This window comes from Tripterygium wilfordii, chromosome 4 (genome assembly GCF_013401445.1).
Source record: "Tripterygium wilfordii isolate XIE 37 chromosome 4, ASM1340144v1, whole genome shotgun sequence".
NCBI classification, from domain to species: Eukaryota; Viridiplantae; Streptophyta; class Magnoliopsida; order Celastrales; family Celastraceae; genus Tripterygium; species Tripterygium wilfordii.
In genome coordinates, this window is record NC_052235.1 from 4,384,598 (window position 1) to 4,407,607 (window position 23,010).

The 23,010-nt window shown below is 36.5% G+C and overlaps 4 protein-coding genes and 1 pseudogene across 9 annotated transcripts; 2 read left to right on the plus strand and 3 right to left on the minus strand.

The window, feature by feature from the left end:
- Positions 1–1,223: 1,223 nt before the first annotated feature.
- LOC119996260 (cadmium-induced protein AS8) lies at positions 1,224–4,334 on the plus strand. Of its 2 annotated transcripts, XM_038842832.1 has the most exons (5): positions 1,224–1,355; positions 2,324–2,570; positions 2,785–3,042; positions 3,787–3,840; positions 4,161–4,334. In XM_038842832.1, exons 2-4 carry the CDS (start codon positions 2,330–2,332, stop codon positions 3,798–3,800), a joined length of 513 nt encoding a protein of 170 aa, XP_038698760.1. In that variant the 5' UTR covers positions 1,224–1,355; positions 2,324–2,329; the 3' UTR covers positions 3,801–3,840; positions 4,161–4,334. The 2 variants fall into 2 exon arrangements, with proteins under 2 accessions (XP_038698760.1, XP_038698759.1); XM_038842831.1 differs by lacking the exons at positions 3,787–3,840; positions 4,161–4,334 and adding an exon at positions 3,148–3,632.
- A 272-nt stretch (positions 4,335–4,606) lies between these two features.
- On the minus strand, positions 4,607–6,156 carry LOC119996261 (annotated as a pseudogene).
- Positions 6,157–7,353: 1,197 nt separating this feature from the next.
- LOC119996510 (growth-regulating factor 4-like) lies at positions 7,354–10,696 on the minus strand. Of its 3 annotated transcripts, XM_038843174.1 has the most exons (5): positions 10,391–10,696; positions 9,103–9,451; positions 8,043–8,151; positions 7,682–7,961; positions 7,354–7,557 (listed from the first exon to the last, which is right to left on the minus strand). In XM_038843174.1, exons 1-5 carry the CDS (start codon positions 10,647–10,649, stop codon positions 7,550–7,552), a joined length of 1,005 nt encoding a protein of 334 aa, XP_038699102.1. In that variant the 5' UTR covers positions 10,650–10,696; the 3' UTR covers positions 7,354–7,549. The 3 variants fall into 3 exon arrangements, with proteins under 3 accessions (XP_038699102.1, XP_038699101.1, XP_038699100.1); XM_038843173.1 differs by having other exon boundaries at positions 7,682–8,151; positions 10,463–10,696; XM_038843172.1 differs by having other exon boundaries at positions 7,682–8,151.
- A 659-nt stretch (positions 10,697–11,355) lies between these two features.
- LOC119996074 (transmembrane protein 45A-like) lies at positions 11,356–15,563 on the minus strand. Of its 3 annotated transcripts, none has more exons than XM_038842582.1 (4): positions 15,251–15,563; positions 14,278–14,668; positions 12,085–12,578; positions 11,356–11,710 (listed from the first exon to the last, which is right to left on the minus strand). In XM_038842582.1, the coding sequence occupies exons 2-3, from the start codon at positions 14,622–14,624 to the stop codon at positions 12,095–12,097; spliced, it is 831 nt and encodes a 276-aa protein (XP_038698510.1). In that variant the 5' UTR covers positions 14,625–14,668; positions 15,251–15,563; the 3' UTR covers positions 11,356–11,710; positions 12,085–12,094. The 3 variants fall into 3 exon arrangements, with proteins under 3 accessions (XP_038698510.1, XP_038698508.1, XP_038698509.1); XM_038842580.1 differs by having other exon boundaries at positions 11,356–11,750; positions 15,251–15,548; XM_038842581.1 differs by lacking the exon at positions 15,251–15,563 and adding an exon at positions 14,941–15,135 and having other exon boundaries at positions 11,356–11,750.
- A 2,798-nt stretch (positions 15,564–18,361) lies between these two features.
- LOC119997791 (isoflavone reductase homolog) lies at positions 18,362–19,598 on the plus strand. Its single transcript, XM_038844979.1, has 4 exons — positions 18,362–18,691; positions 18,814–19,054; positions 19,121–19,324; positions 19,420–19,598. Exons 1-4 carry the CDS (start codon positions 18,362–18,364, stop codon positions 19,581–19,583), a joined length of 939 nt encoding a protein of 312 aa, XP_038700907.1. The 3' UTR covers positions 19,584–19,598.
- The last annotated feature ends 3,412 nt before the right edge of the window (positions 19,599–23,010 follow it).

The window sequence follows — 23,010 nt, forward strand, 5'->3', positions numbered from 1 at the left end:
TGTCTAGACTAATTCGGAGCTCAGCCCAATTGTTGACTTCCCATTCAAATAGTTCAAACTTTGAAGAAGGAAGTGTGTGTTTGGCAAAGCAGTTGTGTTGATTTTCAACGCTAGTTGTTATGCTGTGAAAAAAAAACTAAGCTTAAAGTTCTGAAATAAGTTGTGAAGTGTTTAGTAAAGCTGTTAAATGTTGATTTTATATAAAATATATTTTGTTTGTATTATTATTAATTTATAAGTATAATTTATTAGGTAAAAATTATAATTATTTTAATTTATATATATAAATAGTAATTTTATAATTATAACTATTAACTTATAAGTATAATTATTAATTTGTTATTTAATTAAGTATAATTATTAACTTAAAGTATAATTATTAATTTATAAGTATAATTATAATTATTAATTTATAAAATTCTATTATTAACTTGTGTCAAATATAATGTAAATATAAGTATAAATATACTGTATTTAATATAAAACTGGGACCCAAACAAAAAAATTAAAAAATATAAATATGCAGCTTTTAAGTGTGGGACCCATGCCTTTTTGGCGTGGGTCCCACACCTACACTTAAACCGCCCAAGAAAAACTCCCAAATGGAGTTTTTTCTCGGAGGGTGGTACCGCTCCATTTTGTGAGCGGTCCGCCCTAAAAAATCTGGTGTTTGGTGAGGCGGGACCGCTAGCGGTACAGCTCTGTGTACCGTCTCACCAAACACACCCGAAGAATAGGGATCTTTAAAAAATTATTTATAATTAAAGGATTTTAAAATTTTAATTATTCAAGTGACTTTGTCATTAAGAAGTAAATATTAGTTTTAAACCACTTACAAACTTATGTGATGAAGATATGTACATTTTAAAAAATTAATATGCATTTTAATACAAACAATGTAAATTTTCAAATAAATATGCACATCTAGTTATAGAATTTAAATGTACAATGTTTTTTGAATTATGTACATATTTTTTGTTGCCTTATGTGCAACAATTTTTAAGGTACTTCATTTTAACGGTTTCCTTAAAAAGAAAGGTCAAAGTTAAATGTCTTTAAGAATAAATATAATTTCTAGAGTATCTTAACCATAAATATATTTTTTAAGAGTTCCTAGGCCGTAATCTTCCTTGCAAAAATGTAAAGAATCTTTAAGCCCGGCCCACATAACAAAGAACATGCACTTAGAAGGCCCAATATCTAGCCCATAATGCTTATGCTCTGCGGAACCAAAGATGAGCGAGAGGAAAGACGAAGTCTCATTCTCACCCACACCGCACACTTTCAAAACCAGGAAAAAAAGAAGCGAAGCTGTCTGAGAACTAGGAGCAACCTTTGACGATAACGACAAAGAGGTGATTATCGGTTTTCTTCGATTCTATTTACTTTTTTGTTCGTATTATCTACAGATTTGAAGATTGAAGCTGAGTTTTGTTTGTATGAAAGCTTGTAAAGACAAGTTATTATATGTGGTGGAACTGGTTCTTTTGGTTCCATTGGCTTCCGCTAATTATTAAATCTTTGCGTTTATGATTTTTTTTTCCTAGGATCCTGTTATTCTCTTTCCACGTTTTTAGGGAAAAGAGTGAAGCTTATGTTTTAATCATGTTATGTTAGTGAAGAAGAAGATTTTTTCACTCGGTTATTCTACTGTATAATTTTGCTAGTTATTAAAGTATTAGTTTTTGTTATAAGTGGTTACCCTTTTTTTGTTACTTCTTTTGGATGTGGTGGCTGGAGAAGGATTTACTGATCAAAAGGCTGTTTGTTGGCATAGACCTAGAAAACGAAGGGTGAAAAGTACTTGGATTGGAGTAATAAAAAGTAATTTGGATATGAAAGGATGGATTGAATAAGATTTCATGAGTGGTGAAAGAGAGTGCTTGAACACTTCATTTCTTGGTTTGCATTGTAGCATAAGCTAGTTATTTGCCAACCGTGCTCATTATTTTTTTGTGATCCGAACTTTTTGAAATGGGAAAGTCTTTCCATATAGTTAAAAAGTAAACAATATTCGTACACAAGGCTCCTGTAGTGGGCAAGGTCGGAGACATGCAAGATGTACCATCCTCCGTAATATTTGGAGAGACAATTTTCAGGAATGAAACCTTGTGGCCCCCTGCAACTCTACCACTGAGTGCTTTCCATATGGTTGTTTTTTTTAATATATCTTTGTGAAGTTATCACTTCATACGAGATATGGCGAAATGCTAGGAATTGGAACCCCTAGGTAGACAAAAACCAGATTATGAGGTTGAATAAAATATGCCCCTTTAAAATAATTTCTAGTTTTGTTGATGTACTGATGATTTTGTGACCTCAGGTCCTCATGATAATAAAAGGGTTGTTTAGGAGATATGAAAGATGGAACCCTGTGCATCCAACTTCAGGAGCCTTTTGGGGCATGGGAATAGGCATTGGCTGTGGTGTTGGGTGGGGTCCTGGATTTGGCCCTGAGGTGATCGGCTATGTTGGAGCTGGCTGTGGTGTTGGATTTAGTGTGGGCTTCACACTGGTTGGAGTTGGCATTGGCCTTCCCGCTAATTTTGTCTTTGAAGTTCCTTACAACGGTAAAAAACTTTATTTCTCTCTTCAAATTTAAATTCAACAGTCTTTTTGTGCTCCTCATGACATATGGGGCTAAGCATCTAAAGATCATTCGCATAGCTGCTGTGCATTACGGCTATTTGAAACTTAAAATGAGTTTCATCATTCGTGCTAGATCTTCTTAGATGCAAACTACCAGCCTTGCTTGATCACTCATGAAAAGGCCTTTTCTTTCAGCTATAACGGCAGCGAGAAGTGGTGCATTGGAGTTTTCCCAGTCCAAGCATCTTCTTTCAGTAAGCAATGTTGCAAGGGGTGGCTGGAATAATATTGCTCCTCGAATTTCTGGCTTGCACAGAGAAGCCAGAGGGAGATTTTCTAGCTTTAAGGAAAATAATTTGTTTGGCCATATGAGATGCATACTTCCTATCCATGCCATGTCCATCTCAAAAGGCTTTGAGAGGCTTGGCAGCCACATCTTCTGCCCTCAAAAAGGTAAGCCAAACGTGACTTTCATTTTATATTATTATGTTAATGTAATATTTCCTTATAACTGCTCCATCATTTCCTTCATGTATTTGGGATCAAAATGACAACCAGAATGTGCTTCTGCTTGAGGGCAATGAATTCCTGTTTATCAACAGGGTGCATGAACCCGCAAGGATAACTTGAATTTCAAATATTTTGGGTCGGCTACATCAATCGACAATAGGGCTGCAGCTATCTGAGTTCTAGGTGTAATCATTCCGAGGTGGTTTAAATAGAATGTTACATTCTAGTGAAGCAAATGCTAAACGATTTTTTGATGATAGAGTTTTTCTTATTTGTTTGTCTTCTCTGGCCTTAAGTTGGCCATTTTGTTGAGGACAAAAGGCTAATGCAATTCCTTGTGTCGTACTTTAATGTAAGACATTGTATATTTTGTGATTAACAAAATGATCGCGGTCCAAAGTGCTTAATATGTGATTGATTATCTTATTGTGAGATGCAATTCTCTCGGAGGAGTCAGCTGTGTTGGCCATGGTCACATGGCTCTCAGCTCACTTTGTATCATAGTTCAACACTGAATATTTCAATTTCATTCACACCCAGATCCCACTTTTTGCTTAACATACATGCTTGAAATTCATTCTTTCTTTCTTTTTTTTTCTCTTGATTATGTTTCTTCAGCTTTTTTTATTTGAATTCCGTTGATCATGTAAAAAAGATGTTATAACAGTATAATGTATCTACTTGCAGATGCAAAAGATTAGCTTTATGGAGGATTCACATATATTCAGTCTACACATTTTTGTAAGTACTGAGCATAACTAGCATTCTAACAATGTCCTTGTTCTTAACAGTATAATGTGTCTACTTCAATCACTACTTTATTGTAGTATTTTAGTTTCTAGAAAGGAAAAGAAGTGAGCATCATGGAATTTGTTTTACTTGTCTATCTTAAATATATAATGTATGTCATTTGCTCTTTGTTCTCACAAGGATACTGAAAAGGAAACACTGATAGGGAACTGTTTCATTGTTTTAGTAAAAATGACTACTGTTGGTTATTTCGTATTTGCTCCCGAGTCTCAGTTTCGATGGTTGTAAATGTTCACATTGGATGATTGCAGGTCTAATGTGAATTAGTGATGGGCTGAGTCATTAATCTTTCAACCTGGCAGTGCTGCTAATCAGTCTTAACAACTCTATTCTGATAAAAAGCATAAACTCATTTTGTCCAATTAGCTGACAAACTTTGGAACACTGCGAGAGCCTTCTTCAATAAAATTGATATATTGGTTAAATGATTTATACTAATGGTTCGATTACTAGGAATTTAGCTGCATCTGGTCGGATCTAGCAAGTCATCTTGAATTCTTTTGGTCAAACCTTTGACCAGGATGTTCATTGCGTCATTTTGAGATTAATTTGTGAGAAACAAAGAAAGAAAACCCCGTGAGCATTGAATTTACAAACAATGTGGAGATGGGAACCCATCACCCTTGTAGCATCCTTTGTACGCACCATATGAGAAAGATTCATTTGCCAGACTGCTTATATTTTGATTACTGTAGACGATATGGGGCAAGATAGCATTGCCCCTCCAGAACAGAATACAAAGATCAGAGACAAAAGGCTGGAGGAAGGTAAGGATGCAACAAAACCAAAGGCAAACGAAAACTAAAACGAGGAATTCTTCCAGTTCCAGCACAACTTGTAAGATCAGTCTCAATCTCGTTGCTCAGGGGGGCACTCCAGAATGCACCCCAAAACGAGATTGTACTTCCTCCAAACCGAGAGAAACTGGACTTTGGTTGTTTCCCTGACCAAGCAAAACCCAGTTGACTTGCGCCTGAGAATCTATAAAATTTGAACAAAACTCTGCATTAGAGCAGGAAGCCTTACAAATCTAGGTGAAGGTCAGGAAAGTAATGACCATAATTGGAAGGTCGAGATTTTATATTTTTGTTAAAATAAGAAAAACCCTAAATTTAACAGAAACTCATATACTAAACAGCGAAAACCCAAAAACTAGAGCTAATTAACTGGTTCTATGCATCCAAACTGAACTACATCATCTTGTCCCCAGAGAAGTTCATATTTGGGTTTTGTGACATGAATTGTTTAAGCATATCCTGATTCTTGATCTCTTCACTTGTAGGAAGTCCCAACTGCTTCTGTCTTTGATCAAACATCATCTTCTCAACCGCAGCGCGAGCTTCTGGGTCCAAATCTGATAACTCGCTGGGCAAAGGCTCTACCTTTTGGGTGTCAATCTGAGGACCACCCTTGAACAAGGACTTCCACCATGTGGTCTGTTCAAACTTGGTCATGAGCACAGACACCACCTTCTGATCCTCCAAGTGCCAGAAACAATCATCAGGCTTCACAGCCTCAAATAAATCTCCCTCAATTATTGGAGCCTGACCCTTCAATCCAATTTTCATGGAGTTCTTCTTGATCACGCAAGAGATGTCCCTGGACTTTGTTCCTTCAGGCACTGGAATAGTGACTGTAACCTCTTGTAGAGATTGTGCCCATGAATGATTCTCCATGTCCAGTGTCTTGATTAGGCAAAAGCAGGTTCTTCTTGGCCTCCTTCTCTGGTTCTTCTTTCTTCTTCTTTGCTGCTTCTTCCTCTGCCCTGATTCTCTGCTTGATGTCTTGAACCATTGACATTATATCCTTGTCGGCTTTGTCGCTCTTGAACATATTAGAGTTTCGTGACACAAAATTGAAGGCAGACTCGAGAAACACGAGGGTTTGAAGGATCAAGAACAGCATTGAAAGACAATGGAGAAGAAGAATTCTGATTTTGTTGGTCTTCTTGGTAATCAGAGAGAATAGCCATGACTGAATTCGAGAGTAATAACAAGGAACACTAACAGGGTTCTCGAGATTTCGTTGTTTAGTGACACTTTAGGGGACTATATATAGAGTTATGTGAAGGGTCCGTTACCAGCTACATTAAACTCCCAGACCAATTAGAATTCGATCTTCTTCCCTTTCACATTTAGGAATTCCCTAACAGATTGAATTCATTATTTAATTATTCTTTCTTTATGTGTATAAAATATTTTACTGCTTTGAATATTTAATTACAATAAATATGTGTTCTTTTTGAAAATCTCATTTTTAATTATGGAAGAGGAGGCAATGAAATCAGCGAAACCCAATACATGTGTTAAAGATTGCCTGTGTATTTCATATTTAATGTGTATTACATATTTACATGCCAAAGATTAGCAGTGATGAATATCATCGATATAACAAATTCGATATCATTACATAAAAAATATTTTTTTTTATCACAACTACAAACAAGATCTTATGAATTCCATGTACTCGCATTTATGTTTATGATGGACCTTTTATAAGTTTAGGGTCTCTGTCATGAAAATTGTAGACAACCTTGTAGTTTTTTGTAGAGCCGTCCGATCTGTTTTACACAATGGGACTCGCATTGTTTTTAAAATTCAAAAACAGATTAGACGGTGTCTTTAGAAACAGCTCTGATCTGTTTTACACAGTGAGACTCACATTGTTTTTAAATTTCAAAAACAGATTAGACGGTGTGTTGAGAAACTGCCTTCAGTTTTCACTGCATGTACCCCGTCTAGTCGGAGTACACCTCCACAGTCCACACAAAGATACCACAAATGAAAGTGGGCTACCAAGCCCATAAATCATGACTTTTGGACAAAGTGGACTACCGTCTATATTCTTTTGTATGAATCAAAGACTTATGTTTAGGCCCATTCTTATGGGCTCGCTAAGATCCAAGAGTTTGAGCCTTCGTTTCTTTTCCACATATGTAATCTGTTTGCTGTCAAATAATGTTTTGGTTTAGGGTTGGGACCGGGTATTTGGTGAGCGTGACGACAGCCAGAATTTACATGAGTCACCTGGTGACCGCGTTCGAACCTTGGATCATCCTAAGAAATAATATGAGGCAGTAGTGATTCCTAAGAAATAATATGCCTCTAATTTAACTAACATATAAACTCTGTTTCATCATCTTAGGTCGGCAAATCATGTCTGGAAGCTGGTGGCACCTGGTGCTCAGAAATGGAAGCGCAAGAAAAACAAGATCAGGTTAATCAAAGTCAAACTTATGGATGTTGGTATTTTAGCTTGCCTACTTAACTAGCCAAAGGTCTTGAGACCTACGCCTACCATGACTCTCTCTTAACTTTCTATATATTGCATTGCTAGCTTTACTCGTTCTAAAAACTAAAGAAACAAATTTTCCAAACAGGTACTTACAGGACATGATAAAACCCTTTGGTATCAACAAGGGAGTTTGTAAGTTAGCCCCGCAAGTGATTCTAATAACTCCCTTGATCAGCAGTGTTTTGCTCTTGAAACAAAACTTAAGCATACATTTCCAGTTTAACTCTTCAATTTGAACATGCAGAAACATAAAATAAAAATAAAAGTTGGTTTCACCCACAGGGAGGGAAGATTCATAGATGTGGATGCCACATTCAAACCGAGCATGTTGCTGTACGCACTTCTTTCAAGCATCTGCATTCAAATGTTGAGGATTAGGGTTCTTTTACTTGTCCCAAGACTCTCAACTGGAACCTTTTTAGTTCAAATTGATTCGAAGGTTCCAGAAAGACTGTTATAGAGGGTGGGAATGACTCACCCCTTTGAGGATGACTGCTCATATTATATTTGCAGCCAGCCATTGGAGTAGAGATTGATAGCTTTGTTGTGATTGAAGGCAACTTGTTAGACTTCTGCTCATCAACATGTGAACCAAAATCCAAACTTCTAGGCCAACCTTCAAGATATGGCTCAAGTGATTGCTGAACTTCTTTCTTCGTATACGAAACAGAGCTGTAATCTCTGCCAAAGGTGCAATGCTGGTGCTGCTGCTTTGGCATTGCATCGGACATAGTTGGTGGTTCAATATCTTGGAGCACCTGCAGTTGGGGGTAGTCATATTGCAGAAAATCATCACTAATTGGCTCTGTTAAGGAGTGGGATGGAATTTGAGATGTCACAAAGTTCCACGTGCTCTCTTTCGTATTTTTTGTTGCCCCCCTATGACCTAGACCCTCCAGAGCTTCTCCATTGTTCATTTCTGCTTCAGGCTTCAGTCCATAGAGAAACCTGCATTTTCAATATGTAAAATAGAGGATACCTATTTGGTGTTCGCGTTCTATCAATTAGAAGGGGCATTACGTTTAACTTCACGACACATAAAATAATTCCTAACAGCGAATATGAGTCAAACTATGTGGATTTCAAGGGAATATGAATCGAACTCTGTGAGAAATCCAAGTAGAAAAGCATAATCTACCATGAAACGCCCATTCAACCCCCTCAAACTTGTAAAGAAAATCATCATCAAATCCATGATCACAAACAATTTGGAGACAGGTACATGAATCTCTAAGAAAAATCAGTCGGACAAAATAATAGGATTCTCCTAAGCCATTTTCCAGTCCACAATCTTTTTATCATATCCATCCATGTCTGGTTTTTCTTTTTCTTTTTTTTTTCTTTTTTTTTTTCATTCTTTGGCTCCCTCTTCTATTTTTAGCATCTTCAACTAGAATCCTCTTCATTTTTCACACCAAAAGAAAGCAAAAAGAAACTAAATAACAATGACTCCTTCAGGCAACCCACACAGATTGAAGGTAAAGAAACACATGCTACTTGGGTTAACCTTTATCTTTCAAACTCAACAAAGTTCGTAAATATGAAAACCTGTTACTTATATCCAGAGAAAATAAAAAAGAATTTTATATCTGCCCTAAATGAAAGTTTGCACATCTTTTGTGCATTCAACAAATTATTTTAGACACCCCCAATATCTATCAACACAATTTTTTTGTTATAAAAGAGGATGATTTTCTACAGCAATAAAATTGCCCAAAGATTTCCAACAAAGAAGGTGGGTCATTATCCTAAGATTTTTCAGTTGATACTTCATGTCAGATCTAAAAAGACCAAAATGAAGTGGAGAAGCGGGCAGATTTAGAGCATGAACCCACCCATGAATAAAACAGCATATGCTCCACAGGTAGTTCAAATAATATGCGGGTGGAAATGCTATACCTGCATTCCTTAGCATAAACTTCATATGGTGTAGGCTCCATCTCCATCTGTGGCAGATTGCTTCCAAAGGACAGAGCTTGAGAATTATGGCTTAAGAGTGTGGGTTGAAAGCTCCCAGGTCCACTGCTGCTCCCAGTAGCAATATTTGATGCCACAGCTGGTAAGGACTGAGAAGTATTTTGTAATTCCACAGGCTTTCTTGAACGGATGCGGCCTTTATTCATGTGCCGCTCACAATATTTGGAGTCCGGACATGCATCTTTTGAGCACCTCCACTTCTTGCCATCTGTCCTCCGGCACCTACCGGGCTCTGGATCTATCCTCTTCCCATAATAGGAACAATATCCCACTGCAAGCAAATCATCGTGACTAATAAACGCGTGAATCTATACATGCTAAGCACTTAAACTTCCATAAAACATGTTCAAAAAGAAAGACAACAAGAAGACAAATTTTATTGGGTTCTCGCTGAAATCTTTGATTGCTAATTATTTGCCAATACACACAACTTTCAAAGACTGACATGCTAAAGCACTTTGAGAGGGGGCAGGAAAACAATTCTGCCCCCATTTCTGATAAGCAATCTGCAAACAACCAAACCATGATATGGTCTTCACATCAATTATATACAAGATCAGCATAAATTTCACACACTCAAAGAATTTTGCAGCATTTTATTAATCTCGAGACAATATCCCCTTTTTAAGCCCTAGAGAAATTATATCCTTCATATCCACATCTTTTGGGTCTTATCGCATGGTTTTTTGCTATCTTTAAGTAGTAGTGAAACTACTCCATGGTAGTACATCGTTAGGCCTACATTGCACGTGTCTATAGAGTCATATTGTATTCATTTCTTTCTTCAAATGGTGGCACTTATACATTTTAATAGACCCATGAATCAATTGGAGGTTCCAACAAACAGAACTCTTCAATTCTACTTTCCTCATAATAAAATGTCACCAAAGGCAACAGCAGAAAATGAAACCAAAACAAATGCACGACTAAAACAAACTGAAAGGGCATCATTCCACAAGTTCCATATTACGGATCCTTTAGAACTGCAATGCACTTCATAATTGAGAGCTGCTATTTTTAATCAAACCCCATCTACCATTATATTTCACTAAACAGCTAGCCAGGTCACTGGCCTGTTCTTCATTATGTAGGATCAAACACCATGGGTAGCAGACACTACAACCATTAGACCAAAGCAACAGAATATCCTACAAGTACAGAAAATTCATAAGCAACAAAAAAAAAACACATACTATAATTTGTAAATTACCTAAAAATGGGGGAAAATATACAATACTTGGAAAAGAAAGAAAGAGAGATTGAATCTTTAAGACTGTTATACAATTTTGTTGGGAGAGGAAGCTGGGAAAAATGATGCTGGTGAGGAGGTCACGAGGGACGGGGACTCCAGCCTTCAAGAACTTGAAGATGGAAGCCTGCCGCTCCAGCTCCTGCCACTGTGACGCCGTGAACAACCTGGGGCGCTCCGCCGCCGATAAGTTACTGCTCATGTTAGGTACCGATTCCATGAAGGATTCAGTTCGGAACTACTAGCCAACTAAATTTTAGGGGGGTATTTATGCAACGTGAACAATTTTTAAGGAGTCAACTAAATGTCTCATTGCTTAATTATCATTTATGATCACGGACCAAAACGAGCCGCCTCAATTCGGTTTATGTTGGGCCCATCTTCTTCTTTTTTTGGGATTGCGTTGGGCCCATTTATTGTCAACAGTAAGAAGGAGTTCATTAGAGTGTCCTCTACTTAAGTTACGAGCTAACAATTTGTAGATCTCCAATGATTAAACTTACTAATAAATTTGATGGAGACTGCAAAATTGCAAATAAGTCAATAATCCACTAACTGAACGGTATTAAGAAACTCGTCAATAATTTTTAGTAATTTTTAACAAACTTAAACTCATAAATGAACAAAATTGTGTGAGAGTGATGAATTCCCACCACACGATATGAAGGCTCAAGTCTAACATCACAAGTTTAGACCTAATTCTACATTGAAAACTCATATTGACAATGGGAAGTTTGTCATTCCTTATAAACTAAACTCCAAATCCACCATCTTTCGATGTAGGATCTTCATCATTGTGCTTCAACTCCATAATTTTAATGATGGTCAAACTTAAAATCTTTAGCCTACCCTGAATATTTGTTTTTGTTATTTCTTAGGTATGCATTCTATATGAAAAATAATAATAAAAATCTAAAGTTTATAAATAATGATAAATAATAATTGAAAATTGGTTTATAAACTTTCTCAACCATGTTCATATTTTCAAATCCTTTCATGAAATAGCATCAAAATTATTTTACTCTAATGTACACAAGTAATAACTAAATCATCATCTAACTATTGGTCGTCCTTCAAATCCGAATCCAATTCTTGACAATTTTCATCGCAGAAAAGGATCTCTCTACTGTAACAATTGCGACTGTGGAAAACCTTGTGCACAGGAGTTGCATGTCCTCTTTTTTTTTTTTATTGCAAGCTACTTCTCCTACAATAATTCATTGTCTGCTGGTTTCATGACTTCTGTCTCAGCCAGCTTCAGAAATCTCTCCCAAGTCTCAACTACAAAAAATAGATATCCTTCAGCAGATGCATTAGAAACCTGCATATACGAACGACTATTGTTATCTTCGGATAAACAAAGCAAAGATCACGTTTAATATGAAATGATTTCATCAAAATTCAGTCAAAGCTTAATTATAAAAACAGTTAAAAGACACGAATAGCTCAGAATGATCAGTGCAACTGCATATATAAGAGATCTGCCACTATAGGTTTATTCCTTTTTTCCCCCACCTAAAAAAACAATTGTTATTTCGCTTGTAGCTTGAATCAAATTTCTGTACAAGAAAATTTCAGAATGATCTAATTTTATCATGCATGACAAGGGAAATCCTATAAAAAATGAAAATCAGGAGAAAGGCAAGATGTCATACCCTTTGGACGTCAATCTAATCCACCCTGAACTGTTTGCAATTTTCTTGAATCAGAACGTCCGTATCTTGAAGCTGCGAAAGCATAAGATACAACAACTATAACAAGGACACCAAGGACCAAGCCAAAGAGCTGGACGTTAGCAAGCTGCTCCCCTCTGACCTCTTTCTCTGTTGATCGACATAATATTTCACTTTCCTTCAGCCGGCAGCCATCTGGCATCATTGGGCCGTAGAGGGTGAAGGCTGTCTGATAGAACCAGAGGCCTTGGAGAGCCATAGCAATGCCATTACATAAATCAACTGGGAAGTTCGTAGGGATTAGGGCTCCAGCAATTGAGGACAGAACGCAGAGCCCAATTAGGAGAACAAGGATTAGATGGTAGTAGCCTTCAAGGCCTTTATGGGTTGTTGAGTGAAAGTTAAACAGGAGATACTCTGCACCGAACGCTGTAGAGGCAATCAAACAAAGGGCTCCTTCTGGCAAGGGGAGAAAGCTGTACCAAATTGAACAAAAAAGGAGAGAAATATATCAGCAAAACTACTAAAAAAGGATAAAAGTTCACTATTAGTGTCTTAACAGCTATTTGAAGCAGTTAGTGTGAGTCGTTAATTTAGCTATTTGACTTACATACCACAAACTGATTAAAGGCAAAGCAAAGCATATCCAATCATAATGTAGCAAATATTAGTTTCCTTTGTTTGGCCATCCTTCATAGAGAGGAGTGCAAAAAGAAGCCATAGACCAAGGTGGTTTTCTACATATAGAGCCCAGACGGATAATTGACAAAATTGCTTTGTTTTCCCCCCAAATTTTTGATTCAGTCATGACATAAAAAGGTAGAGTAATTATGTCAATATAAAGCTTATACACCACTGCTCACATGTCAAAAGCTTGAAGTGTATCTATCATGTAATCTATATAAAATTGCTGCAGTTGGTATCACACGCCCTTGAGGTCTGTGAGATATGGCTAACACCCTGACCTCACATCAAGCTGTCACCAAATCATGCAAATAAATTTTCCAGTCTTGAACTAGTTTTCTAAGCCGGCAAAGATTTAGTCTTCCCTGTAATAAAATGGCAACCATTTCCTGATGTAGAGTTTATTTAGGATTGAGCAAACCAGAAACCCTAACCCAAGTTAATCCCAAAATGAAGAACCCTAGGACATAAATTCTCAATCCCTAGATTTCTTAAAACTGAAACAGAACTTTCGGCAAACAAGAACATAAACTTAAACTTCCAAGTAGAATAAATTTCCCCTCTCACCTTCCTCTCTCAGCCTCTCACCTAGTGTGTATCAGTCTCTCACTGAATGTGTAAGGAATCTCTCATATTACAACTTTGCATAAAAAACTCTCTTTTAGAGAAGTCAGGAAAACCAAACAAATGAGTAAAAATCAATCAATTAAGTGAATGTTTTTGTTTCTTCTAGCCAAAATTATAAGTCCACAAGTTTCTCATTTACTTTCCTACCTTTCTTTCCAGTGTATTCTCAGAGAAAAATATGAAAATATGAAATACATTGTAGATTTAACAAGCAAATAGCACAGATAATCAAGATATTATCACACTGACAGAAGTCAGATAAAAAACATAGAAGTGTCTATAGAAAAGAAACATACAACATGGGTGACTAAAAGACAAAACAAGGCCCGCATAATGCTTAGCCACAAAGTATAGTTCTCTCTTTCATAGTTTCATCCTGCCCCCTCTCCTTTCTCTTTATCTACTTAACTGTTTGTAAGCAAGGTCTTGTTCAGGCATTCCCTAACAGTTTCCTCAATATATTTACTTCCTAGCATTTTCCTTCCCTATGATAAACTGTAAGCTGATTGATATAGTTATACAAGTGTCTTCAACACTTCTAAAAGCGGTAGTAATCAATACAGCAGTTCAAACTTCACAGAACCGTTCTCTTATTCCCAATCCACAATCTGACTGATAAGTTTATAACTATGGAGCATTTCTGCAGGAAAAAAACAAAAACAATATTTGGCATGCGTAACTTGCTACAATCAATTCCAAGTAATGACAAAGCAAGATCTTGGGTTTCATTTCTTCCATCAAAAAGTTTAGCTCTTACTCTTTTCTTTCTTGCATTTATTGGCTACCAAGTACCAAACGAATTGTTATTCAATATTACATGACACCAAGGGTATAGCATCACAAAGAGATTGAACAAAAACTGACCTCATTTTCTCTGCTACTAAACCAATGACTCCAAGTATGAGGAACATAATAAGCATCCCAGAGTGCTCAAAATTATTCATGTGAGATGGGTTCAGGACACCATTAACAAAATACTTGAGGTGAGGCGCATACAAAAGCTCAATACACAAATCAATAAAGGCACCAACAGCTATCACATAAAGCTCCAAGTACTTGAGCTTCCCATCGAAATCTGGCACAGGGTTCCAAACACGAACCCGGAATGACTTGGGATTTGATACATAGCGAACCACAGCGCTCCATATGTGCCAGACTCCAACCACCAAGAACAAAGTCCCAGGCACGGCATGACCCTTGAAAGATCCCATGCTTGTGAGATATGCTAGTCTCTAAATCTTTATCCTCCTAGATTCTGCAATATTTCAAAAGAAGGTAGTTACAGTGCTGCTACTTTGTATTTCTCAACTTTTTTTTGCAGGCGTTTTTTGTCTATGTTCAGTCTTTTTGATTATCCTTTAATAGATTTCTTGAAATCAATGCACATTAAAAATTGTGAGCTTCCGTCAGCATGTTTAATTGAAGAGAAACCATTTGGGGAAAAAAAAAATTATAGTTGAAAAAGAAAAAGGAGACGAAGAACATAATGAAATGGTAAGCGAAATTCAGGTCGGCATTTCTCTTTACCTAGACTATTTAAACACGAAACTAATAGATGTCGTTGTTTTTTTATCACAAACTTCTGCTTCCAAGACTTCTATGTTCATAGTCAAATTTCTCTGCCATTTTAGTTGGGTAAAACCCACCCATTCATAGTCAATAAATCTAGAAGCTTCAAAAACAAAAGGCATAAACCCATTCATAGCCCTCATCTGGATAAAAGTTCAATTACAGATCACAAATCCATCAAACCCGTGCGCCATACAAAGAAGGAGAAAGAAAACCCACAATCATCAACAGTAAAATAATCGCAATAATGATTCAGGTTTGTACTCACAGTGGTTTGATTGCTTTGATTATTCCAAAGAATGAGAAGTTGATTCCCAGAAATTATATATAAATTTATGGTATTTTAGAGAGAGTGAGAGAAAGAAAACTTTTGGAGGAGGATATAAGAAAACTGTAAAAGCTGGAACACGATGATATGGTGTGGATCTGAAAAGGAAAAGCGCAAAAAGTCGCTGTTATTACGTTGGAATCATAGCCCAGTTTTTTTTTATACCATATAGTACTTCATGAAAATGAAATCATAGTTAGCAATTGCATTTGAGGCCGATCTTGCATCTTCAATAATGGATTTTGGCTGTTTGGAATAAAAAAGGGGAAAATTGAATAATTTGGCAGTGCCTATATGAGCTTGGGCCTACACAGTCACGGCCTAGCAGCCCTCTCATGCCATAACCTTTTGGGTTCCGAGCATGAACGTACCCATTACTTTTCGCCATTGTTTTCCGATTTCATTTCAGCTTTGCGGACTTGAATGATTGGGTCTACTTAATAGGCCTCTTTAATTTACGAGATGATCAAGTACCCACTCGGTAGGACTACTATGGGCCTCAAGGCTTAAGCCCAATGCCACCACACCCAAACAACATCTCGTGACTACTATATGGTCCTTTAACCACTGCATCTTACAACCGTTGGATGAATAAAAATTATCCAACGGTTATGAATTTTCATTGAACATCTTAGTGAATATCTCATATTCTCATTAATGAAATCCTCTTCTGCTCTCTCCTCCCTCATCACTGATGCCCTTCTATTTTCTATCTCATCCTCTTTCCTCTCTTTTCGTTGGCGACATGTACCAGAACTAGGATCTATGCAAGCTATTGCACCTCCTTCTAAGGCAAATCATCTGCTCCAACTCGAATTTTACGCTACGTTCAGACTTCAGATCTAATGAATATTCTATTTGCACCCAATTTTTGAAACAACACCTTTGATAAATTTTTTTCAATGTCTGAGATGAAAAGAACTTCAAACTACACAATTTAAAGAACAATACATTCTTATATTTGCAATTTATAATAGATGATTCCACATTATAACCACTTATATGTTCGACAATTATTAACACCAAAATCAGATTTGCAGTAAGTGTTCAAAAGAACCGAGTCATAGCTACAAGAAAAACCACACAATATATGTTTTTAATGGCGGATCTAGGATCCAAACTCACCGGAGGCATAATTATGAGAGCAATGATCTTAAAATTTTATTTTTTTTGAGATTATCTATATGTCATGAAAATATCAATAGTAATAATTTCAAAGAATAAAAACTCACTAGTCACTAGGTACCGACACATAAGAGCTCGTTGAATAGGCAAAAATCAGTATCAAAATGTTGATAGGGATAAAAACCCTAGACAAATAAAATACACATAGCTGAGTGAGAGACACAAAAAGAGAGGTAACACGGGGCTGTTATATTTTCTTATAGGGCCTGCTACATATTTTATAGAACCTAGTATATTTTATCATTGGGGGAATGGGGGAATGTTACATTTTCTCTGGGGTTTGATGCATTTTTTATAATACATGCAATATGTTTTACAAAATGTTAATATGGGCAAATCAGATATGCCTCTATAGACTATATGTTTCTTAACCAATATTAAAATCAAAATTTACTGTTTGAAAGAGGGTAAATGTTATTTTTGGCCATTAAAAATAGAGTAATATTTACAAGTCATTATAGTTTAGTCACAAAAGTTATGAAATCATATATCGATTAGGTGGTCAGTTTTTAGTCCAATTTGGGTCGTCAATATTGCAGTGAGGGGTGGATATGCCAAGACTACAAAAGTCTTAAATTGCTGTGGTTTATAAGTTTAGTCCAACATGATAGCAGTTGAGGCATCTTTTCAACGACTAAACTGTGCCGATCTTGAACCTGACCAAACAATATCTCAAGTGGATTTAGTCAATTGATCTTTCTCTTACTTTCTTCTTCTTCTCTCTACTTTCTTCGTACCTCTCTCAAATTCTTAAAATTATAACAGAAATGCTAGTGTTGTGTGCTTAGACACGTCTTGAATTTAAATGCCATTGAAGATTATAATCGTGATTGAATTGAATGAGGTTTTTCAAATTTTAACAGGATTACTTCTATGCTACCTAATTGTATGCTACTTCTTGTATGCTTAACAATTAGATTTCCACGACGTGTTGAGACAAATAAATAAATAACACAACGTAATTTGTTTAACAGTGTTATTAAACCCTAATCGGCTATCCACAAAGGGTTAAGACAAACCAAATCAAACTACTCACAGTGAATAAACAATATATACCTAGTAGACGACCTACTTCTCGCTAAACATATGGCAGCGAAACGGGGTCGTCTACTAGCCCGTCTCCCTATCTTCTCCTACGTATGGACCGTACGTTTTCACCAACGGTCCAGATTAAAAAAAACGTGTCAAAAAGATTGGAGAAGGTGGTGAGTATTGTAATTTTTCCAATCACTATGACACAATGATTGCATGATCATATATAAACCGATCGATGTACACGTAGAATTTTATGTATGTTTGCTGATTGATGGGGCCCGAGCAGGCGAGCAACAATAAATTTAGTAGTGTTTTTTTTTTAATATCTTCTACTCTAGTATTAATTAACTTCCAAGTCCGGCACATACCTATGCTTTTAAAATCAAGGCATTACCTACCCAACAATTTTTTTACACAGAGAATGATAAAATATAAGTTTGCTTCTTTTTATATCTAACATAATTTTAATACAAGTCATCATATCAATGCACATATAAAATTTCTTACATAACGAAAAGTAAGTTGGGTAAAAAATAAACGCGTGACAATGTTAATATTGCTCTGTTGGAATCAAACTTAAAACCTACCGAGTCTATACAATTTGCCACAAAAAAAAAATCAACAACTAGACTATTACCTACAAACACAGCATCAACCTTCCACTGAAATTCTGGTCAAATTATTTGTTCTTCATTAGTTTAATCAATAAAGTAACTTGTACGACCAGATCGAGGTCGCCTTTATAGTTACCAAGTCCCTATTATATATACAAGTCTGAGTTCTGTATTTGAAACACTACAAACAAGAGGAAATTTGATATCAATAGGTGCAATGGCCAAAAGCAAGGTTCTTGTTGTGGGAGGTACTGGTTACATAGGCAAAAGACTTGTCATGGCAAGTATTGATCAGGGACATACAACATATGTCCTTCAACGCCCCGAGATCGGTCTCGACATGGACAAGCTTCAGATATTGCTGTCGCTGAAGAAGCAAGGAGCTCGCCTGATCGAGGGCTCGTTTTCCGATCATAGAAGCCTTGTGGATGCTGTTAGAAAGGTTGATGTTGTCATATGCACCATGTCAGGTGTGCATTTCAGGACTCACAACATTTTGATGCAGCTCAAGCTTGTTGATGCCATCAAAGAAGCGGGCAATGTTAAGGTACTTACGTCTAATATGTATATATAATATACATACATACATACATACATATATATATATATATATATATATATATTGTATACCAGGACAGTAGTAACATGTACACCGTCTGTGTTATTCAGCGTTTCTTGCCATCAGAGTTTGGCATGGACCCAGCACGAATGGGAGATGCAATTGAACCAGGAAGAGTAACATTTGATGAGAAGATGAGAGTGAGAGAGGCAATAGAGGATGCTCAAATACCTTTCACATATATTTCTGCTAATTGCTTTGCAGGTTACTTTGTGCCTAACCTCTCTCAACTTGGAACCCTCTTGCCTCCAAAACACAAAGCATATCTCTATGGGGATGGCAATGCCAAAGGTAGAATTCAATCTTCACTCTTAAAATTAACATAATCTGTGTTTGATTAAATTGTGTTTTCTGCAGCCGTTTTCATGGATGAAAATGATGTCGCGACATACGCGATCAAAACGATCGACGATCCTCGAACTTTGAACAAAACAGTGTATCTGAGGCCACCAGAAAACATTCTCTCTCAAAAACAGTTGGTAGAGATGTGGGAGAAGCTTAGTGGAAAGAAACTAGAAAAGATCAGCATTTCTGCTCAAGACTTCCTTGCTCCCTTGAAAGGTACTTAACATAAGCCTATATGTTTCCTTAAACAGCTAGATAATATTATACAGATACAATAATTTCCTCTTTTTTTTGGTGCAACAATGTTGCAGGTATGGACTATGCAAGCCAGGTAGGAGTGGGGCATTTTTACCACATATTCTACGATGGTTGTTTGTCAAACTTTGAAATAGGAGAAGAAGGAGAAGAGGCTTCAGAGCTTTATCCAGAAGTGAAATATACTCGCATGGATGAATATATGAAGCTCTATCTGTAGGAAGGAATAAGCAAGTAGTGTTGATGTGTGAGTGAGACTTGTCTTATATTTCTTATGTTATCATGTTTGACAGTATTTGGTGTCAATTAAGCTTATGCTTTGAGCAGTTGCTGTTTCATGTGTTTCAATCCAAACCCTCTCTCTCAAACATAGCACAGTGATGAGTGATGGATCATCTTATTCATATATGGATTGATGTTGAAAATTAGAACATTTATTGTGGGTTTATATAGCTTATCGGCCCTTCATTACTGGGATTTCTCTTGGCTTGGGCCTTCTTTTGGACTTGGATTTTGGACAATTTCGATAATGGGCTGGCAAATATTGGACCTCTAATCGGTTATATAATATTTGGCCCACTAAGTTTTGTAATTTTGTTTGGGACCACCATTTGCACATATACACGTTTTTTTAATGAAAAAAAAAATTCAAGTGTCTCAAAGTATCCTTACATGAAATCACCTTAATAACTTACACCCATATTTTTTTCTAATGCAATTAATTTTTTTGGATACAATTATGACTTCTTTGGAAGGATTTTGGAAGGGTCCTGCACCCTATAACTTTGAGGTGCCCACCTACGCCTTCTTGAATGAGAACAAGCTATTGATTGGCTGAAAGCCTAGATTTTGCAAAATTCTTTTAATTTAGTAGCAGATAATAATGCTTAAGAACTGTGCCAAAGATTAGAAGTTGGAAACATTTTACAATAAGCTTCATGGCCTTTGATAAGCTGACTTAAATGATTCGGCCTACTCAATAGGCCTCTTTAATTTAATTTCTACTTAATCCACCAAGATGATCAAGTAAGTACCCACTCTGACTACGATGGCCCGCAAAGCCCAAGCCCGCCACACCCAAACAACTAACCATCTCGAGCTGCTGGTGTTGATTGTTGAACATCGTCTTACAAGGAGATATTGGTTAGTCGAAAGTATCGCAAGTTAGGCAAAAGAGATTTCCTGCATGGACCAACCTCACAATAATGTCCTACACCTTATCAAAAATTCACACCCCATACATAATAATCATACATCGAGTCTACACAATTTTTGTCCTCTTAAGTTCAATTATTACATGTCAAAAGTCAATTCATTGAACAAGCTAAATTACTATGGGTCAAAAGTCAATTCACTAGGTTCGAAAAAAGATCTCGTTGAATGTAATGGATAGGCATAGACTTTACTCACATATATCATTCGGTTGGGACTTACCCAACCTATGTTAGATATATGTTGTTAACAAACCTGACGTCTAACAGCTCCCAAATTCCATGAATTGACATCAACACTACCATTATATGCGAGACGGAACATTCCAAGGACGAAAATAGGTAAAAAGATACTTTTCGTCCCTCAACTATGGGGTGAGTTTCATTTTTGTCCCTAAGTTTTTTTTCTCTCATTTGCATCCCTCCACTATTGAAAAGTATCATTTTCGTCCTTTTAAGTGAGATTGAGGTTGAGAAAAACCTAATTTGACGAACAATATGATGCCACGTAGGATTTTTCAATGGCCGGATTTAATTGAGGGATAAACATGATACTTTCCCATAGTTGGAGGACGAAAAAGGGAAAAAATAGAGCTAAAGGACGAAAATGAAACCCGACCAATAGTTGAGGGATGAAAAGTACTCTTTTGCCTACGAAAATATTGAAGCACTCTTTCTACAAAACTAGCGAAGCTATTCAACGTATCTTTATTATCTTCACCTTTAAATAAGGACCCCCACATAGCCCAAAACTCTAATTTGGAAACGAAAATCCAATGGTTCTGCCGCCGTTTTGATAGTATGATCATGATCATCGCTACAGCTAGAAGAGACAGGAACTTATGTATAGAGAAGAACATCTGGCAATTCGTTATCCTCCTTCTCAACCCCCTTTAATATCAATGTTATTACAGTAGCATTATAACTCTAATATTTAAGATCAAATCTAAAGATACAATACAGTCATTCCAGCTAAATTATAACAAGACTTCCGGGTTTATGCAACTTTCATCCATTGAACGATTTGTTCCAATTCAATTAAAGATCAAATATTACAATCTCATGACCCAATGTTTGAAATCGTTTTAATCTAGACACTCGGACAGATCTCTCAATTATTCGGATAGTCAACATAATAATAGTATTCTGTGGCCCTGGTGATGCCCATTCGGATAGTGAACATAATAATAGTATTCTGTGGCCCTGGTGAAGCCCGAGTGAGAGTCAAATCTAATGGCTAAAACATATGGCGGCGAAACGGAGTCATTGACGAGCCCGTCTCCCTTTCTGCTCCTCCGTTGAACCGCAAGTTCTAACCAACGGTGCAGATTAAAAAACATGCCGACAGCTCCAAGAAATACTCGAGGAGGTAGGTGGTGACTGGTGACCATGACACAATGATTGCATCATATATAGACACGACTGACGTTGAAATATTGACTTAAGTTAAATGTGATCGACAAGCCTTAATTTCTTCCACAATAAAGGTAGACGTAGAATTTTGTGTTTGTTGATTCATGGGGCCGGGCAGGTGAGACACAATTCATAAATCTCTATCCTACCAAAAAGAGATCAATGCATATGTAGCAGACAAAGTTGACTAATCAAAACTGCTTTCTTAATCACCCAACTATACTATGCTTACAGAGTAACAAATTAAGATCAATATAATTGACCCGAAAGGGTAGCCGAACTAGTTAGAAAATTAAGCTTTTCATTTGAGGGATTAAAGTTCAACTTTTCACATTAACACCTTATGACTTGTTTCAAAGAGTAAGGCGTTCCAAGTATTGAGGGTTTACATAAGTCAAAACTCATAATTGTTCATCTTTAAAAGATGCACTATATCGATTGGTATAGTAGAAGGTTTACACCCCACCCGACCGCATCGAGCCACCGGCCCACCGGCCCACCGGCCCACCGATACCTTTCTTCAATATTTGCATGAACCGATCGAGCGTATTTGGATTCATTATCCTGTTAATATTTTAATACAATTGCAAGCCGAATTGAATAACTAATTCCACACGACCACTATCTCCTCAAACTTTAGGCAAAAATATATTTTTCACCATCATGCTTGGCCACCAACTCCAATCATCTTGAATATAATATTCTCTCTTAAGATTCATATTTAAACAACTTTGAAATTAACGCACGTTATTGTCAAATTCTACGTTTTAAAGTGTACGTGTTCTAATTTTCTTTTTTATGAAAAGAAAAAAGGACTGAATAATCATATCTACCATTCTATTACTTAAACCCTATTCTGTTAAAATTAAGGCATTACCTAGCTACCTAACACGGCGTCAACCTACCACTGACATTCTTGTCAAACTTTTTTTTTTTCTTTATTAGTTTAATATATAGAGTAATTTGTACAACAAGAGAAAAATCTTCTGTTGCTTTTATATTCACCAATTCCCTATTATATAT

What these genes read in the sequence shown, in the direction of transcription:
- LOC119996260 (XM_038842831.1), top strand. Translation starts at nt 2,330, where the DNA reads ATGATAATAAAAGGGTTGTTTAGGAGATATGAAAGATGGAACCCTGTG. An exon ending in CTTTGAAGTTCCTTACAACG is followed by an intron (nt 2,571 to 2,784) that starts GTAAAAAACTTT and finishes CTTTTCTTTCAG; the next exon opens with CTATAACGGCAGCGAGAAGT.
- LOC119996510 (XM_038843172.1), bottom strand. Translation starts at nt 10,649, where the DNA reads ATGGAATCGGTACCTAACATGAGCAGTAACTTATCGGCGGCGGAGCGC. An exon ending in ATATTTTCCCCCATTTTTAG is followed by an intron (nt 9,452 to 10,390) that starts GTAATTTACAAA and finishes ATTTGCTTGCAG; the next exon opens with TGGGATATTGTTCCTATTAT. An exon ending in GTTTATGCTAAGGAATGCAG is followed by an intron (nt 8,152 to 9,102) that starts GTATAGCATTTC and finishes TTGAAAATGCAG; the next exon opens with GTTTCTCTATGGACTGAAGC.
- LOC119996074 (XM_038842582.1), bottom strand. Translation starts at nt 14,624, where the DNA reads ATGGGATCTTTCAAGGGTCATGCCGTGCCTGGGACTTTGTTCTTGGTG. An exon ending in TTAGTAGCAGAGAAAATGAG is followed by an intron (nt 12,579 to 14,277) that starts GTCAGTTTTTGT and finishes AATTTGGTACAG; the next exon opens with CTTTCTCCCCTTGCCAGAAG.
- LOC119997791 (XM_038844979.1), top strand. Translation starts at nt 18,362, where the DNA reads ATGGCCAAAAGCAAGGTTCTTGTTGTGGGAGGTACTGGTTACATAGGC. An exon ending in AAGAAGCGGGCAATGTTAAG is followed by an intron (nt 18,692 to 18,813) that starts GTACTTACGTCT and finishes TGTGTTATTCAG; the next exon opens with CGTTTCTTGCCATCAGAGTT. An exon ending in TGGGGATGGCAATGCCAAAG is followed by an intron (nt 19,055 to 19,120) that starts GTAGAATTCAAT and finishes TGTTTTCTGCAG; the next exon opens with CCGTTTTCATGGATGAAAAT.